This window comes from Musca vetustissima, unplaced genomic scaffold (assembly GCF_032173495.1).
Source record: "Musca vetustissima isolate MV318-11 ecotype Yass unplaced genomic scaffold, APGP_CSIRO_Mvet_v1 utg42822, whole genome shotgun sequence".
Lineage (NCBI taxonomy): Eukaryota > Metazoa > Arthropoda > Insecta > Diptera > Muscidae > Musca > Musca vetustissima.
The window spans coordinates 119129-139144 of NW_026877692.1; the positions used below are offsets into that span (position 1 = coordinate 119129).

General features: G+C 34.7%; 1 protein-coding gene across 1 annotated transcript; it reads right to left on the reverse strand.

Annotated features, from left to right (window-relative positions):
* Positions 1-231: 231 nt before the first annotated feature.
* Positions 232-11632, reverse strand: LOC133322377 (tetra-peptide repeat homeobox protein 1-like). Its single transcript, XM_061531379.1, has 10 exons — positions 11543-11632; positions 8894-9382; positions 8783-8830; positions 8634-8714; positions 6837-6878; positions 6678-6770; positions 1041-1301; positions 773-976; positions 511-714; positions 232-435 (listed from the first exon to the last, which is right to left on the reverse strand). The coding sequence occupies exons 1-10, from the start codon at positions 11630-11632 to the stop codon at positions 235-237; spliced, it is 1713 nt and encodes a 570-aa protein (XP_061387363.1). The 3' UTR covers positions 232-234.
* Between the last annotated feature and the right edge of the window lie 8384 nt (positions 11633-20016).

Sequence of the window (20016 nt, forward strand, 5' to 3'; positions counted from 1 at the left end):
TGTTTGAAGTCGATTGACATACTTTATGGATAGATCTAGGTAGATTCAGATTTAGATAAATATCAAATTTTTTTCATCCAATTTTATGTTAATTGTCCTGTTTAATATAACCATAGTGGTGAAGGGTATCATATAGTCGGCCCCGTCCGACTTTACTACTTTCCTTACTGGTTTTTTTAATAAATTTTTTTTAATTTTCTTATTAAAAAAAATAATTCTCGTTCTTTTCCGATTTTAAAAATCATGCGATATTTCGATGCCAACATTGGCATTTGGATTTGCATTGGCATTTGGACCACTGATTTGTTTCGATACACCACCGGTGACATCGATTTTAGTATTGCCCTTGTCATTTTGCCACAAATTGTGGCGGGCATCCACGCTAACTTGGGCACCCTGGCCAGGTGAACCGTTTACACCGGCGGTTATTTGGGTCTGAAGAAACAACAAAAAATAAAAAAAAAATTATAAAAAAAATCCAAAAATGTTTTTAAAAACCCAAATTTTTACCTTAGGATTTTGATAGGTATACTGGGCTCCCAAATTAACTTGGGTCTTTTCATTGCCCTGGGGTCCGCCCAAATGTTTCGAAGCCTCAGCATTGACATCAACCGAGTGACGTTTATTGGCACTTTCCCAAATATTTTGTTGGCCACTGATACTCGTATCAATACCCTGACCCGGTTTACCCTTGATACCAGCCGTTATTTGGGTCTAGGGGAGGATAAGAAATGTGAATAAAAAAAATATAAATTAGGAATTTATATCCTACCTTATCCGTGTTAAAACTATACTGGCCACCCAGCGTAACATCTGTCTTGGTATTACCCAATGGACCACCCAAATGTTTTGAAGCATCGCCACTAACATCCAGTGAATGTTTTTGATTTGCACTTTGCCAAATATTTTGTTTGCCCTGAACATTGAGATCAACACCCTGGTGGGGTTTACCGCTGGCAGTTGCTTGGATTTGGGTCTAAAAAGGAAGGTTACTATTAAAAAAAATCAAAAGAGAAATTGTATTTATTTTCCACACCTACCTTGTCGGTATTATAGGTATACTGGCCACCCACTGTCACATCGGGTTTCCCCTTAGAACCTCCAACGAGGGCTTTGTTGACATTCACTGTGGCATCCAAGGAATGTTGTTTATTTTTACTTTCCCACAAATTCTTTTTGGCATCGATATTAAGGTTGGCCGGTTGTTTGGGTGAAATCGGTTGTTCGATTTTTATCGTTCCACTTAGTTTGGGATCAACTTTGCTAGGTGTTGTTGCGGGTTTGGATGGGTTTGTTGGGGTCTAAAATGTATGCAAATAAGAATTTTTTAAAATAGGATGTCGGAAGGAATATTGTAGAGATTTTCCTTTCTATAGAAGCACTGAAAAATTAATGGGCTTGGATGGAGGTGTTTTATCAAGGGATTCCTTGACGAAGGTGAAACGGATTGCGTGAAGAAGTTCTGATATCTATAGAAGGTCCGATCGATACCTCAAGAAAATCTTCAATAAATGCGAGTCCTGATGAAGGAGACTTAGTGAAGCTATTACACCTATACGAGAGCGGTTGAAGGCGAATCGTAGAAGGTCTTAGGAAAGAGTCTTGAGGAAGAAAATTAATTTGTAGAAGGCCTGAATACGAGGCCTGAATACGAATACCTATAGATTACCTGATGAAAAAATCTCGGAGATCTTTAGAATATGTATTGTCAAAGTTATTCTATCTACGTAAGCACTGAAAAATGGGGTAGGATGGAGATAGTTTATCGAGAAATAGCTGAAAGAGGTATGAAATATATAGAAGGTCTGTGGAAGGCCTCAACAAGGTATTAAATATAGAGAAGTCCCAACAAGTGAAACCTAATCCTAATCTCTCCATATAGATCTGATGGTGGTTATGGAAATTTTAAGGAGGGTATCTAATGGGGAAAAATATAATATATTGGTCCAAACTCTAGTTGACCTGCAAAATGAGTTTTATATAAGTTTTCCGATTTATAGAAGCACTGAAGAATTGTCTTTGAAGATGTTATTTTATTTAGGAATTGTCTGAAGGAAAGGTCTGATATCTATAGAAAGCCTTTGAAAGACATTAAGGCATATCTTCAAGACATAGAAGACCTGAAAAAGGAAAGTTAAGACATTCTATCTATACGAGGTCTGATGAAAGAGATTCAGAAAAAAACGTCTTATAAGTTTCGAAGAATAAAAATTTATCTGTGAAGAGCCAATTAAGTAATTTTTCCCATATAAAATCGGAAAATGTTATATCGAAGAAAATGTTCTTTGTATGCCGGCACAAAAAGGGTCTGGGATTCCTTGATGAAAGGGAAACGGATTGCCTGAAGAAGTTCTGATATCTATAGAAGGTCTGAAGAAGATCTCAAGAAAATCTTCAGTATATAGAGGTCCTGATGAAGGAGTGAAACAATTCCACCTATATGAGAGCGGTTGAAGGCGAATCGGAGAAGGTCTTAGGAAAGAGTCTTGCGGAAAATCAATTATCTGTAAGAAATTTAATCTAAAGTGGACCTGATGAACAAATCTCAAATATCTATAGAATACGAAAATGTTCTTTGTATGCTTGCACACAAAGAATCTGCGACACAGAACCCTTACAAAGATTGGGAGCCTGGAACATGAAATTCCATCTATCAATAGTCTACATTCTGAATAGTAATTTGAATTGATAGATCCTGAATAAGTAATTGTATCGATATAGGATCTGATGAAGGTGACCGATATATACAAATGCCTGAAAAAAAAAACATTTTAAATGGAGTCTGAGAAATGGTATTCGCTTTATCGAAGGCGTAAGGAAATATACCCCGAAGCAGATTTCTTGCCTGTGGTAAAGGCTCCAACAGAAAAGAAAACTGCTTCAGGTTAAAGAAAACGATTTTTCTGTGGAAGCTCTGAAGAGGTTTTCTGTGGGAAAATGTAATCAAGTTGTGCCTAGATGATCTGAAGAATAAGACTTGTCGAAGTTTTCTTATATATAGAAAAAAATATTTTATTTACAGATGTCCTGACTTTGGAATCCATTAAATATAAAAAAGGCCTCAACAAAGAATCTAAAAAAGAGAATATCTTCCGCAATATTCTTGAGGAAGATCATTTATCTGTGAAAGGCCTAAAGAAGCACTCGGAAAAAAATCTTGTCTATCCAGGATTTCTGAAGAGTCAGTCCAAGAAAAAATGCCTACAGAGGATGTCCTGAAAAAGATCATATGATTATGGGAGACCTGCGGAAGATTTGATTTAAAGAAGATCTCCTTGCTAAGAAATGCCAGAAGGCGCAGCCTCGAAGAAGATGTCATATCAAAATCCTTGAAGAATACTCAGAATATCGTCAAAATAGAGAAGGTCTTTAGGAATGATTATATACGAAGAAAGAGAAAGTCTTTTGCAAGAGCCCAAAGAATCACATACAAATAATATTGTCTATCCAGGATTTCTGAAGAGACAGTCCAAGAAAAAGGCGTGAAAAGGATGTCTGGAAAATGGTAATCTATTTATGGAGAGAATTGAATTAAAAAAGGTCTCCTAGCTATGAAAGGCCAGAAGGAGAAATCCCCAAGAAGTAATATAAAAATCGTAGAAGAATATTCCGAATACTTTCGTAAAGAAACTTGACTATCCACTATTTCTGAAGAGGCAGTCAAAGAAACAAGGTCTGAAGAGGATGTCTTGAAAAAGGTTATATGATTATGTGAGACCTGGGGAAGATTAGAAGGTTTTCTAGCTAAAAAAGGTCAGAGGAAAAATCCTCGAAAAAGATGTCATATCAAAATCATATCAAATCAAAATAAAGAAGGCCTTATGGAAGAAGTCTATATGAAGAAATAGAAGACCTTCTGCAAGAGTCTTGGGGAAGGTAATTAGTCTGTGAAATGCCTAAAGAAGCACTTGTAAATAATATTATCTATCACAGAAAAAGGCCTGAAAAGGATGTCTTGAAAATTGCCAGAAGGAGAAATACCGAAGAAGTAATATAAAAGTCGCAGAAGAATATTCCGAATATCTTCAAAATAGAGAAGGCCTTAAGGAAGGAGTCTATATGAAATAGAGAAGGCCTTAAGGAAGGAGTCTGTGAAAGGTCTAAACAAGTAATAACAAAGAAACTTGTCTATCCAGGATTTCTGAAGAGGTAGTCAAAGAAACCAGGTCTGAAGAGAATGTCTTGAAAAATGTTAAATTGTTATGGGAGACCTAGGGAAGATTGTATTTAAAGAAGGTTTCCTAGCTAAGAAAGCCCAGAAAGTGAAGCCTCGAAGAAGATGTGATATTAAAATCCTAGAACAATATTCGAATATCTTCAAAATAGAGACGGCCTTAAGGAAGGAGTCTATATTAAGAAATAGAAGAACTTCTGCAAGAGTTGAGGAACACCACTCATCTGTCAAAGAACCCGAAAAGAAACGCCTGAAAGAAAGGCCTGAAGAGTATCTCTTGGCAGACCTGGATTTGAATTGAAGAATGTCTTCTAGCTATGACAGGTCAGGTATAGAAGTCTCGAAGACGATTTTTCCTAAGTCTTCAGTTGTCTGAAAAAGTAAAAGGTCCTCTTTTGCAAGGTCTAGATATTTCGTCATTGAGGTCTAATCAATATCTGAAAGAGTCATGCGGAAGATAAATTATCTGCAGATGGCCTGAATTTTCATTCAATAAAAATTTCTTCTTGATATTTGATCTATTTCGAAGATCTGCTAAAGTGTCTTCAATTTATAGAAGCAAATCTGAAAAACGAGTCCTACAAAAATATGTTCGATCTATCAAACGTACGGTGATGAGGAATTGAAGAAGGCCTTAATAAGCCATAAAGGAGGTCATTTACTTATGGAAATCCCAAAGAAGAAGTTTTGAAATAGGTCATATTACTTAAAGAGGAGGCCTAAAGAATAATATCATAAGAGACAAAGAAGCCACTATTATCGCAGATCTTGATATTGACCACGACGGCGCTTTAGACGCAAGTCGATTGATGAGGTGAAACTGAAGGCACACTTGACTAAAAATTAATTTATATGAAATGAAAAATTGGGAGGACATTTACTTATGGAAATCCTGAAGAAGAAGTCTTGAATTAGGTCATATTACGTCTACAGGAGGGCTGAGAAATAATGTTATCTAATTATGGAAATCGTAAGGAAGGAGTTTCGAAGAGAAAATCTTAAGAGACAAATTTCTTATTTAAAACCCAACGATTTACACATTCAATGTACTGAAGACCTAAAGAAAACTTAAATAAGGGTTTTCATCTATAGAAGTATCTGAAGGTCTGGAGAAAAAGACTGGGCTTAAGTCTAGTTTAGACACCCTAGTGGATCGTTTTGAAACCATATGTAGTCCTTGGGGACCTGCTTACAACGGAATACGTTTTTTTCCTGCTCAAATCGGTATTTCCGGAGATATGGGCTTACAAAGTTACGTTGGGACCCTTGTAAAGTCTGAAGAAGGAGTATCTGAAGGAAAAAGACTGGACTTAAGCCTAATTTAGGCACCCTAGTGGATCGTTTTGAAACCATATGTAGTCCTTGGGGACCTGCTTACAACGGAATACTTTTTTTCCTGCGCAAATCGGTATTTCCGGAGATATGGACTTTCAAAGTTACGTTGGGACCCTTGTAAAGTCTGAAGAAGGAGTATCTGAAGGAAAAAGACTGGACTTAAGTCTAGTTTAGGCACCCTAGTGGATCGTTTTGAAACCATATGTAGTCCTTGGGGACCTGCTTACAACGGTATAGTTTTTTTTCCTGCGCAAATCGGTGTTTCCGGAGACTTTCAAAGTTTTCTTGTAAAGTCTGAAGAAGGATCTGAAGGAAAAAGACTGGATTTAAGTCTAACCCTAGTGGAGTTTTGAAACCATATGTAGTCCGCTGAATTTTGGAAAACAATATGGGCTTCAAAGTTAGAAAGTAATTAAAGGACTTATTTGATACGAATATTATATTTTTGTAATCAGGACTTCAAACGCTTTAAATTGATACTCATAGGGTCAATTTTATGAGAATTATGAGAAAATACAAGGGCCCCACGGAACTTTGGATGTCAATATCTCCGGAAATACCGATTTACATTGTAATCAGGGCCCAAGGACTACATGTGGTAAACATTTCAAAACGATCCACTAGGGAGACCTAAACCTATTCTATGTAGTGCCTGGGGAAGCAAACTCGAAGTAGGCCTTTCAACACTAAAATGCCTGAATGGCGCGTTTTGAAGAAAAGATTTTATGTAGGACTTCGATCAAATAATAAACTGAATACGGCCTCTCTTCTCTAAAGACCTGGAGGACAAGTCGTTGAGAAAATATTTTATGCAAGACTTTGAGCTAAAGAAAAAAGAGGATCCTTGAAGAAGTTATGCTAACGAAAGTCTATAGAAGGCCTTTGATACAGTCTTGAAAACGGGGTCTATAGAAGCGCTATAGAAGAAGAAGACTCGCAAAAGTTGGCTTTATTCGATAGAAGGACTTTAGAAGGTGACAGCTTTTCATTTTTAAAAGGAAGGTCTTAAATTTACCAATAAAATCTCTAAATAAGTGGAAACTGAAATGATATCTGGAAATCGGTATCCACAATCGTAGGACTACGAAGTTTTCAATATCAAACTAAAATATTATCTTAATGACTAGCTCTAGCTCTGCATCGATGCCATACACACATATTTACATACCTTAACAGCAGTATTCGGTTTATTATTCGAAACTGGTACCTTCGGCGGGGCGACAGGTTTAGCTGGTGTATTCACGGGTTTAGTTACGGCAGGCTAAAAAATATTTTCAAATATATTTATAAAAATCTATTCCGAATTTCTGTATAAGTGTGTACAAACCTTTGCAACAGGTTTTGGGGCAGTAACGGGTTTCACCACTGGCTATAAATAGAATAAAATTGTCAAATAAAAAGCAGTAAGGAAAGTAGTAAAGTCGGACGGGGCCGACTATAATATACCCTTCACCACTTTGTTAGGATGCATCAACAGATGATTCCTGACCTAAAATCGGATGAAAATATATATGGGAGCTATATCTAAATCTGAACAGATTGTCACGAACCTTAACACTTATCATTCTAGTCTTAATTCAGTACGCTAAGCCAAAATTCGTGCAAATCAAATAATTTCCAAAGACTTTAGTAGGCTATTTACCTTAAATCGGACGAAGATATATATGGGAGCTATATCTAAATCTGAACCAATTTTCACGAAACTTGGCAGACATCATTCTAGACCTTATTCATTACGCTGTGCCAAATTTCGTGCAAATTAAAAGATTTTCAGGGACTTTAGTGGACTATTTACCTAAAATCGGACGAACCTATATATGGGAGCTATATCTAAATCTAAAATGAACCGATTTTCACGAAACTTTGCACACATCATTCTAGACCTTATTCATTACGCTGTGCCAAATTTCGTGCAAATCGAAAGATATATAGGGACTTTGGTGCACCTTAAAGAAAATATATATGGGAGCTATATCTAAATCTGATTTTTTCCCAATTTCATATTCCTTGGGTCAAACAAATGAGCTGTGCCAAATTTCATCCGATTCGGAAAGTGATTCTATGCATATCCTCGATTATTTTTGCCTGTTACAAACATATGCACAAAGACATAATACCCTGTACCACAGTGTGGTGAAGGGTATAATAACTAAAAACGATGTTATATTCGACCTGGCCGAACATTTTATACTCTGCACCATGAGGATGACAATAAAAATATTTAAAATTAATGGGTGATACCTGGTAGTGAGATTTGACAGCCAATAAGAATACAAAATACCAAATTACAGGCATATCGGTTGGAAATCGTGACCAAAAATCCCAAATACCGAATATTGGGGGGTACCGTTATAGGGGAGCTACCCTAAAACTTGGGTCAATTTTAATAATTTTTGTTACGAATTTTTGATATTCAATGAGAACACCAAATATCAAATTACAGCCAATTCAAACGTGTCCAAAATCCCCAAAATAACGAATATTGAGGGTATCGTTATATGGGGGCAAACCTAAAACATGGGTCAATATTAATAATTTTTAGTACTGATATGTGTTATTCAAAGAGAACCCAAAATACCAAATTACAGCCAATTCGGCTGGAAAAACCTGTTTAAAATCCCCAAAATGCCGAATATTGGGGGTACCGTCTTATGGGGCTACCCTGAATATTTGGTCAATATTAATAATTTCTGGTATGGATATGTGATATACAATGAGAACCCAAAATACTAAATTACAGCCGATTCGATTGAAAAACGTGTTCAAAATCCCCAAATTACCGAATATTGGGGTTTCCGTTATTTGCGGGCTACCCTGAAACTTCTAAAGACGGTATGTAATCTAGGAAGGACTTGTAATAAATAAATAGAGGATCTGTCGAAGAAGTTTCGAAGATTTTTTCCGTCATCGTTGATCAATAGAAGGCCTCGATAATGAATGTTATACTTGTGGGTTTCTATAAATAGAAATAGAAAATGATGAATATCTGAAAAATGAGTCCTAAAAATGGCCTTCGATCTATCAAATATAGGGGGAACCTATATTGATAATTTTGAGACCCCAAAACCCGAAATGGAGATAATAAAAATATATTTAGGTACTAAATATTGTTAGGGGGTTTTACCTTGGCAACTACTGGTGATTTTGCAAGAGGCTTAGCGGGTGTCTTGGGAGGAGGTGCCTTAACAATTGGTTTAGCCACTGGCTATAATAAGAAATATATTTGTATGCATAAAAAATTATAATTAATTAAAAATAATTATAATAACTGACCTTTGGTGCAGGTTTCACAGCTGGTTTAACAGGGGCCTTGACAACAGGCTAGAAAAATTACGAAGTTATTGAAAACTATATACACAAAACTGCACGACTTTCGATACGTACCTTTGGTGCAGGTTTTACTATTGGTTTCGGATTAGCTTTTACCATAGGTTTTGTTATTGGCTTCGGAGCTGGCTTTGGGGCAGGTTTTACTGGCTTTGGCGCAGGTTTTACCACTGCCTTTGGTGCAAGTTTTACTGGTTTTGGTGCAGGTTTTACGACTGGCTTCGGAGCCACCTTGACAACTGGCTTTGGTTCAGCTTTTACTATTGGCTTCGTAACTGGTTTTGCTATAGGTTTAGCAATTGGCTTTGGGGCAGGTTTTGCTATAGGTTTCGGAACCGTTTTTATTACTGGCTTTGGTGCGATATGCCTTACTACTGGTTTTGGCGCAGACCTTACAACTGGCTTCGGAGCCACCCTCACAACTGGTTTTGGTGCATGCCTTACTACTGGCTTCGGAGCCACTCTTATCGCAGGTCTTGATATTGACCTCGGCGGTGCTTTAAACGCAGGTCGTGATGGAGCACGTACAACAGATCGCATACCAGACTAAAATATAAATAAAAAATAAAATTATGAAAAAAATATTTTTTTCCACACCATATTTGGTCCTTAAAAGGATCAAAAGGTCCTTAAAAAATATTTTCTTGAAAGGACCAAAAGGTCCTTTAGAAAATTTTTTAATCCACGCCTATGGTGGTCCTTGAAAAAATATTTTTTAATCCACGCCTATGGTGGTCCTTGAAAAAATATTTTTTAAAAATCCACGCCTTGAAAAATTTATTTTTTTTAATCCACGCCTTGAAAAATTTATTTTTTTTAATCCACGCCTATGGTGGTCCTTGAAAAAATATTTTTTAAAAATCCACGGCTTGAAAAATTTATTTTTTTTAATCCACGGCTATGGTGGTTCTTTAGAGAACAATTATTTTTTAAAAATCCACGCCTCGAGAACAATTATTTTTTAAAAATCCACGCCTCGAGAACAATTATTTTTTAAAAATCCACGCCTTGAAAAAAGTATTTTTTAACAATCCACGCCTTGAAAAAATTATTTTTTACTAATCCACGCCTTGAAAAAAATATTTTTTTAAAAATCCACGCCTTGAAAAAAATATTTTTTTATGATCCACGCCTTGAAAAAAATATTTTTTTAAAAATCCACGCCTTGAAAAAAATATTTTTTTATGATCCACGCCTTGAAAAAAATATTTTTTAATAATCCACGCCTTAAAAAAATTATTTTTTAATAATCCACGCCTTAAAAAAATTATTTTTTAATAATCCACGCCTTGAAAAAATTATTTTTTAATAATCCACGCCATGAAAAAATTATTTTTTAATAATCCACGCCTTGAAAAAATTATTTTTTAATAATCCACGTCTTGAAAAAATTATTTTTTAATAATCCACGCCATGAAAAAATTATTTTTTAATAATCCACGCCTTGAAAAAAGTATTTTTTAACAATCCACGCCTTGAAAAAATTATTTTTTATCAATCCACGCCTTGAATAAATTATTTTTTTTTTTAAATCCAAGCCTTGAAAAAATTATTTTTTTAAAAATCCAAGCCTTGAAAAAATTATTTTTTTAAAAATCCAAGCCTTAAAAAATTTTTTTTTTTAAATCCACGCCTTGAAAAAATTATTTTTTTTTTTAAAATCCACGCCTTGAAAAAATTATTTTTTTAAAAATCCACGCCTTGAAAATTTTTTTTTTAAAAATCCACGCCTTGAAAAAATTATTTTTTTTTAAAATCCACGCCTTGAAAAAATTATTTTTTTTTAAAATCCACGCCTTGAAAAAATATTCTTTTAAAAATCCACGCCTATGGTGGTCCTTGAAAAAATATTCTTTTAAAAATCCACGCCTATGGTGGTCCTTGAAAAAATATTCTTTTAAAAATCCACGCCTATGGTGGTCCTTGAAAAAATATTCTTTTAAAAATCCACGCCTATGGTGGTCCTTGAAAAAATATTCTTTTAAAAATCCACGCCTATGGTGGTCCTTGAAAAAATATTCTTTTAAAAATCCACGCCTATGGTGGTTCATAAAAAAATATTCTTTAAAAAATCCACGCCTATGGTGGTTCTTAAAAAAATATTCTTTAAAAAAACCACGCCTATGGTGGTCGTTGAAAAAAATATTCTTTTAAAAATCCACGCCTATGGTGGTCGTAGAAAAAAATTCTTTTAAAAATCCACGCCTATGGTGGTCGTAGAAAAGAAATTCTTTTAAAAATCCACGCCTATGGTGGTTGTTCTTTTAAAAATCCACGCCTATGGTGGTTGTTCTTTTAAAAATCCACGCCTATGGTGGTTGTTCTTTTAAAAATCCACGCCTATGGTGGTTGTTCTTTTAAAAATCCACGCCTATGGTGGTCGTAGAAAAAAATTCTTTTAAAAATCCACGCCTATGGTGGTCGTTCTTTTAAAAATCCACGCCTATGGTGGTCGTTCTTTTAAAAATCCACGCCTATGGTGGTCGTTCTTTTAAAAATCCACGCCTATGGTGGTCGTTCTTTTAAAAATCCACACCTGTGGTGGTCGTTCTTTTAAAAATCCACGCCTATGGTGGTCGTTGAAAAAAATATTCTTTTAAAAATTCACGCCTGTGGTGGCTCTCAAAAAACATTCTTTTAAAAATCCATGTCTATGGTGACCCTAAAAATATTCTTTCTATATATGTATATATTATTGCGACATACCCTTGAACCGCTACCACCACCGCCACGACCTCTGCTAAAGCCGGTAGCCATGGCCACACAGCAGAATAATAAAATCCATGTTATCCTCATTTTGAACTTTCGATCAAGAAGTTAATGCGCAATTTAGATAAAAGAAAAAACTTAAGCCCGTATAAATGTATTCGTCTTAAGGGTGTAATTAAAATGACTGATTATTTGCGTCTACTAGATGAGGTCTTTTATACATTCAGATATGATAAAATGGAAGCTATTTATGGATGCATTGTTCAGATAATTCGTTGCCTGCGGTAAAGTACCGATTTCTTTTGTTTTTTTGTGGTGAAAGAAAAAGGAATCCCACATGAAATAAATAAAAGGAATGTTTTCTGAAAAAAAAAACTCCAACTCATATAACAATGGGAGGGGAATTTATTGAAGTGAGGCGAGTTTTGAAATTGACAACTATTCTGGGATCCACATTTGTACGGAGTTCTATCGAACCTAATATGCGATGAACTTTTACTTGGGTCATACCGGAACCAACTAGTTCAAACGATAGTCAAAACAGTTCTTACGTTCATCAAGTTTTTTTTTGCTCCTAGTCGTCGGTACTAGGTGCAGATCTAGATTTCATCGCTTTCATCCTGATCATGTTAAAGTAAATAGTTGCCCATTTAGCTCAGCTAACTATCTGATTAACTGTCAAAGTGCATAGCAAAGTCCATTAAACAGATTATGTAGGGAGCGAATATTATCGGCAATTTTGGTTTAAAATCCTCAACGCCGTCAAATTGTTACGTTTTCATACGATTAAGAAAAAATTTAAAGCATTTTGACAGCTGGCTTTGTCTGACGACCTTATTATTTGGCCATGGCATGGCACAATGACTGTCAAAGTGCCTAATTTCTACTTCAATTCGATGTCCAATGTTGCCAACCATGTGAAATATTACTAGGAAAATTTTGATAGCTGGTAGAGACAAAAACAAAGGTTTTTGTTTTGATACATCACCTTATTATTGCATTATGGGCCATGGTGCATAGCATGGCACAATAAAAAGGTAGTCCATTTAGCGCAGCTGACGACTCGATTATAGGGATAAGTAAGTTTTGTATTGAAAAGTCTAAAAGTCGAAGTCGACTTTTGATCTATGAGAAAATCGTAAAGTTGACTTTTCACGATCGACTTTCGATTTTCTTCATAAATACTTGGTTTTTTTATTACAAAGCTCAAATTGCCCAAAAATTGCACTTTCCGGAACTGTACCTTTTCTGTTCACAACAATTCATATAAAAAATCAGATTTTTAGTCGATTTTGCAGAAGTCAGTAAAAGTCGAAAATCGATTTTGAATAGTTTTGACAAAATCGAATAGTCGACTTTTTAGTCAAAGGCAAAAATCGAAAAGTCTAAAAATCGACTTTTTGGTCAGAGGCAAAAATCGAAAAGTCTAAAAGTCGACTTTTGCGCTCGACTACGTATCCCTACCCGATTAACTGTCAAAGTGCGTAATTTCTACTTGAATTCGAAGTGCAACATTGCCAACCGTTTGAAATATTATAAGAAAAATTTTGACAGATGGTCGAAACCTTATTATTGCATCATGGTGCATAGTTTCTACTTAAATTCGACTTGCAATGTTGCACAACCATGAGAAATATTGACAGATGGTCAAATAAAATCTGTAATTTTTTTTAGTAATATTCTAAATGGTTGGCAACATTGTTTTGACAGTTCGAATCGAATCAACTGCGCTAAATGATATTTATTGTGTCATGGTCATGGCCCGCTCATTTACGCCAATTACTTAATGAGTGACCTAGTTCCCTTTCGGTAGCGAAGCGAAATAGATAGACTCGCTTTAGGAATGAGAAGAATACCCTGTTATCCATGAGGATAACAGACAAACGGTGAAATAAGGCAGTAAACATTAATTTTGTAAAAAGGAGGATCTTTACCACGAAGTACTTAATTCAAAAATGTTACTTAAAAAGTTTGCTCATCAAGATATTCTGTCACGATTTGGGACGTGTGTCTTTGATCATCTTCCTGCTCATAATTACTTCTGCTACAGGATAGGCGTTTTTATCTACCAAGAACGGTTGATATGACTATACAAGGCTCTCAGTAGACTTTTTTCATTATTATATTGTCAATTTTTACATCGGTCCAAGACCCACAAGTTAACGCTAACACATACCATGGCGATTCCTCAACCCTGCTTCACATTGGGCCTTTGAATTATTTTTCATCACCAATAATGGTTATTGTCGTATTGAAAACGGTTTAAGTTGGATTCGTCGTCCCGATCACACGTTTCCAAATACAAATTTGAGCAATTTTTAATGGGGATTTTTCCTAAAATCGGAAAGCTCCAAAACGTGGAACGATACTGATAGACCAATATTGATTACATAGTGTAGTAAGTAGCGAATATTTGGGGACATCATTATATGAGGGCAATGCCTAATTAATGATCGGTAAATGATATTTTAAACCCAAATTTCAATAATTTTTGGAGGAGATGCCTAAATTACTGTCGATATATTTCATTATTGTCAGGTTTGAGTTTATTTCCCCGATATTTATAATATTTAGAGTAGAAATTTGGTATCCCATAAAAACCCATTGTACCAAATTCCAAATTCCCGACCACACGTTTCCAGTCAACCACTGTTGAACTTTTGGGTTTGTTGAAACGTTTTTACCCTGATTTTGCAATATTTTTTTCCGATAATACAGGTTTTTGTTTTTTTACTGTTATATAGGCAATGTCGTGAAGGGCTCTTCACCCCGTTTACCGACTAACAAGTTTCACGAGTGCTGACGAAGCATATTTTGGTGTTAAATCTTATCAATTTACATTTCCCTTTTCACTAGACCGTCTTAGAAGCTATGTACAACCTCTAATTCGAGGTTAGGGAACAACGAAACACCGTTTTTGTACCCATATGACCACTAGTTATTTATTCGATTTTTCTTCAAAACTGTGCACAATGTATTTTAGTAAACCGATTTTAATATTGTAAAGCTTATATTTTCATAAGAAAATAATTAATAAAAAATGTAAGTTTTAAAGTAAGTTTAGTTTTTTTTTGTTTTTAAATAAAATTTAACTAATTTATGAAATAATTCAGCATAAATATGGGGGAAAAAGTCATGCACTCCAGCACTTCGAGAGTTGATTGTACGCTGCTATTATGAAGAAAATCAGTCGATGTCTGCCATAGCGAATAGATTTTGCTGTTCAAAAAATATGGTTTTTGGAACAATACAATGTTTTCGAAACACAGAAAGTTTTGAGAACCCTAAAAGAATTCCAAAGCCAAGAAAACCTACTCAACACGATGATAGAGTTATTTGTAGAACCAGTAAAGTCAATCCATTTTTTAACTCCGCTGAAATAAATGCTATCGTAACTCCACAAATTACGCAAAATATTTCATCTAGAACTATCCGACGTAGATTAACAGAAGCTAGTCTTCATGGATGCATTGCACGAAAAAAACCACAGGTCTCCAGCAAACATTTTATGAAACGCTTACAGTTTGCAAAAGAGCACTGAAGAAACTCCTTAATTTTTGGGGAAAAAAAATACTTTGGAGCGACGAATCAACGTTTAATGTGTTCGGATCAGATGGAAAACGTTATGTAAGACGGCCCCTTAACAAATCTTTGGAGCCTAGATACACCATCAAGACGATTAAACACTGCGGCGGAAATGTGATGGTATGGGGAGCCTTCAGTTGGTATGGTGTTGGTCCCATACACCGCATAGATGGTCGAATGGACCAACATCAATATAAAAATATATTGGGATAATGTAATGGAAACGTACTCGTTCGAAAATATGGCCGTTACGTGCGTTTTTCAACAGGTTAACGATCCTAAGCATACTTCCCGACTTGTGAAACAATGGTTTATGGATAGGAATACCGCGGTTTTATCTTGGCCACCACAAAGTCCGGACCTAAACCCAATCGAAAACCTATGGGGAGATGTCGAAAGAATGTTAAAACCCAAGACTCCAAAAAATAATGAAGATCACTTTCGAAATATAAAAGAAGTCTGTGAGTCGATACCAACTTCTTGTTGCCGGACTTTGGTTGAAAGTTTACCACGGAGATTGTCCGATGTGATAAAAAATAAAGGTTTCCCAACGAAGTATTAAGCTAAGTTTTGATTATTTTTGTATTATTTTAATTTTATTTTATTTCATTTTCGGTCAAATTTGGAATAAAGTTTAATTATTGTTATCGTTTCTAATTATATGAGCCGTTGAATGAGAAAATGAAGTTAGTTCAGCAATAAGTCTAAGTTTGAAAGGTAGCCCAGACGATATAGTACGAAATGCGATTTATAATATTTGGTGTATACTTGCTTAATTTTGTATTAATTAAGCAAGTAACAAAAAAACCGATGTAAAAACAGCCAACATTTGGAAAAAATCAATTGAACATAAAGGAACTGAAGAAGTGGTGCTAATATAGGAATATTTCCAATGAACTAGTTTGTTGTTCAACTCTAGTGTATAAATGACATTTAATTATACGTCTGGAGTCTACCTAATTTCTCAGGGTCTTCCTAATTGGTTACCGTGGAAGTTTAAAATCTTCTTAAAAAATCTTAATGTTTGCCCACACATCTTTATTTTTATACCCTCCACCATAGTATGGATAGCCCCCATATAAAGGTACCCCCAATTTTCGGTATTTTGTATTGTATATGGTAACAATTGTATTTTGTAGTCGTATATGGTAACAAATCTCCCTACCAAAAGTTATTATTATTTGCCCCCTTTTTGGGGTAGTTCCCATATAATCCCCCTTTTTTATATTAAAATAGTTAGCTGATTTGTTTCGCGTTTTGAGTTTGGTTCTAAGACTCTTTTGTAATCATTTCACCTGCGGAGGATAGAGAGATAAAAAATTAGAACGTAAGGTTCGATAATGAACTATAGCCGCAGTTATACCTAGCCCCTGATTGGAGGTTCCAGAAGGAGTGGACCGATATTCCCCATCTTCGAATTTGAACTAAGCTTAGAGGAAATAATAAGATGACCAAAGTTCGGATGAAATCTAAATTTTCTGAAACGAATTTGGTCCATAAGGCTAAGGATATAATTATCGTTTAAAAATGTCTAAAATTTGTATTATGGTTTACATAATCCGTTTTGTGGAAATGTCGGTATAGGTTCACTTTTTGGTATGTTCTCTATATTTTCATTTCTAGTATCTGTCAATATATCTATGGTGGAGGGTATCCAAAGTTCGGCCCGGCCGAACTTACCGCTTTTTCACTTGTTACTATTTCAAACCATTTTTTTTTTTCAAAAACAAAATATGTACTTTCCTAGCTTTTCCTCACCATCACATATTTTGCAGCCATCCAATTTTTAATTTTTCCTCATATTTTATGCCAATTTTCAATATTTTCGCATTCTTTTAATCAAATTTTTATTATTTACCCTCATCATCTACCATTGAACTACAGATCTCTTCTATGTATTGCCATCGTTTTTTTTGAATGATCTTGTTGTGTTATTGGTAACTCTAACCACCCATTGAATTGAGAGTGAGAGCACACACACTCCCCAAAAACATATGGCAACACTTTGTTATTGTTTGATATGTTGTCATTTCCTTTGACTGTTATTTTCTTTGGCCGTTTGTTTACCCGCTTCACTGGCTCTCTCTTTCTTTCTGTTTATTTTGGGGAGAACGGAGATAATGGGGCTATGTGTGCTCTGATGTTGTTGTTGTTGTGTAGCTGAAGCTACAAGTGAGAAAGCCATGGCTGGTGTTTTGTTTGTGGCAGTTGGCTTATCAGTTTATGACGAGACTTCATTAAATGCGTTTGTGCGCGGTAAAGGTTTGCGCGAAAGTTAATTAAACACCAACAACAACACGAAACGAAAATAAAACGAAAGATCAATTGATTTTTGTGAGAAACCATTCCCGTCAGCGGTATTTAAATGTTGTGATCGATTTTAATGTTTGTTAAAAATATCATTTAAATAAAATATAAAGAAATAGTGAGAAATATAAAGGAAAAATATATCAATTGTTCTACAAAAAAAAAAAAAAAAAAATCAAGAAAAAGCAAGCTTCAAATTCGTTCAATTGTTAACAAAAAAACCTGCTGTGCAAATCAATAAAAGAAAGTTGTATTTCTGCAAAAAAGAGACACAGCTTTCAATTGCAATAAAAAAGGAGGAAAAACAAGAGCAAAATAAATAAACGAGTGTTGAAAATAACAACAATTTGTTAATAAATAAAAAGGTGTGTAAATATGTGTGTGTGTTCAGTTTAAACCAAGTTATTTATTTTAGTTTGTTAATAGCTTTATTTTAATTCAATAACATTTGGCGCCTGTTTTGATTTGCTTTGTAATACTCCCTCTCACTCTCTCTCGTTCTCCTTACTAATTAACAAAGGACTGTTACTTTATGTGAAGTGTGGTTCTGTGCTAAGGGAACCTCATTGTAAATGGGGGGTGTGAATAGAACTCTCAGTTCTCTGTTTCTCCTTACATGACATGAGTAGTGTTGTTGTTGTCACATGTTAAGGTGAACATAAAGGGGAGTCGTGCAAGAGCAGAACTCCCATGATCTCTGTTTTGGTTTTGCATGATTTTGCTCGGTGCTGTAAATAGCAAATACCTTCACACAATTACTAAATGTTAATTAACAATGGAAAATAATGTTAAACAAAATAAAAAATAAACAGCAACAACGACTGAAAATTAACTTCAGCAACTGGTGAAATAAAAACAACAAAAACAAATAAAAAACATCAACATACTGTCTGTCATTGATACAATTGCCGCCTTACCTAAGGCTCTCCAACTATAGTTTACTTCATGTTGTATCGCCCCGGTTCGTGGGGTGCTTCATTGCTTTAGTGAATTTATATAGTGTTTTTATTGTTGTTATTGTCAAGTGTATGTGTGTGTGTATGTGTGTATATTTTAATTTAAGCAATGGATTAATGCGCTTCAGTGATTTTTTAACACCAAGTACATAACTACGATTTTTTTCCTAAAAAAAATTTTTAAAATATTTAATTTAATCGACTTGCAATGTATATCCCCTGACCATCAAATTGAATTTATGTATAATTTTCATAACGACTAAAGGGGGTGGCGGCGAGGGACATAACTAATTTTATGAAAATAATTGCTTAAAAATATATGTATGTACATGTGTATATTGGGTACTTGCAAAATCCTCCCCTGACCATCCAACAGTCAGTGCTTTAATTAACACCTTAAACATGGAAGTTGGTTTTTCATTAGAAATATTTCTGGATATTTTTTAGTAAAGGCGTGATGGAGAGAGGTGCTAAAGGCTAAAATAAATGCTAGATGTAAACAAATAAGTATTAAAAATATTTAAAATCGCCACAAGTTTTGCTGTATCGAATTTTGTTTGCCCCTATGAAAAAAAAAACATGAAAATATAGCAAAAAATGAAAGTATCGAAAATTAAATGGAACATCAACATTTTTGACTAAAGGAAGCTATAAACTCCAGAAAATACCAATATTTTAATCCCAAGTTGTTTTTAATTATTGAAACTTTAAATTTCTGGCTATAATGTTAGCATTATGGATACATTTTTCAAGAGAGAGAACTGCAAAGACCTGAGACACATTGGATTTTTGAGAGGTGATCTCATACCCAAAATGACGGCAATTCGGTTACAAATGTGCTTAGAGCTTTTAAAAATTAAGTGGATCATATGCTAAAATCCATATCTGTCTCGAAAATTTTCTCTGAAACCCAAGAGTCACAAAATTGTCAATTTAGAACTAATTCGATTGGTCAAGTTATACGGTTTTTAATACATGGATGAGTGCTAAAATATGTACAGTACTAAATTGTGTATACAGTCCACATTATTCAAATCGCTTCGTATTTGAAATGTACGAATTATACCCTCTAAATTGTTGTTGAGTCCTATAAAAGAACCTAAAGAATTTGCTTTTGTTGATATTTCACATCCCGAATCCAAGGATGTAACGACGTCAAATTTTGTGAATAGTTACAATAAATCTGTGCAGAGAAAATAGTTCTATTGTCACGGATAAAAATTCGAGGCTCAAAGGGTTAACAAACCGTTAAATGTGGTCGGGGCCCACTGCCACTTAGATATTTTATCTACTAGGGATAAGTAAATCGACTTTCGATTAAGCGACCTTTTGTATTAAAAAGTCGAAAATCGCAAAGTCGACTTTTTCAGATCGACTTTCGATTTTCTTCATAAATGATTGGGTTATTATCACAAGGCCAAAAATTACACATTCCAGAACTTTTTTCATCTATTGACAACAATTCTTATAAAAAATTAAATTTTTAGTCGATTGTTCTTTAGTTGGTACAAGTCGAAAATCGATTTTGAACAGGCTTGACAATCGAAAGATCGAAAAGTCGACATTTTAGTCAGAGGCAAAAATCGAAAAGTCTAAAAATCGACTTTTTGGTCAGAGGCAAAA

What these genes read in the sequence shown, in the direction of transcription:
- LOC133322377 (XM_061531379.1), bottom strand. Translation starts at nt 11,632, where the DNA reads ATGAGGATAACATGGATTTTATTATTCTGCTGTGTGGCCATGGCTACC. An exon ending in AATCACCAGTAGTTGCCAAG is followed by an intron (nt 6,879 to 8,633) that starts GTAAAACCCCCT and finishes TTCTATTTATAG; the next exon opens with CCAGTGGTGAAACCCGTTAC. An exon ending in AACCGAATACTGCTGTTAAG is followed by an intron (nt 1,302 to 6,677) that starts GTATGTAAATAT and finishes CATACATTTTAG; the next exon opens with ACCCCAACAAACCCATCCAA.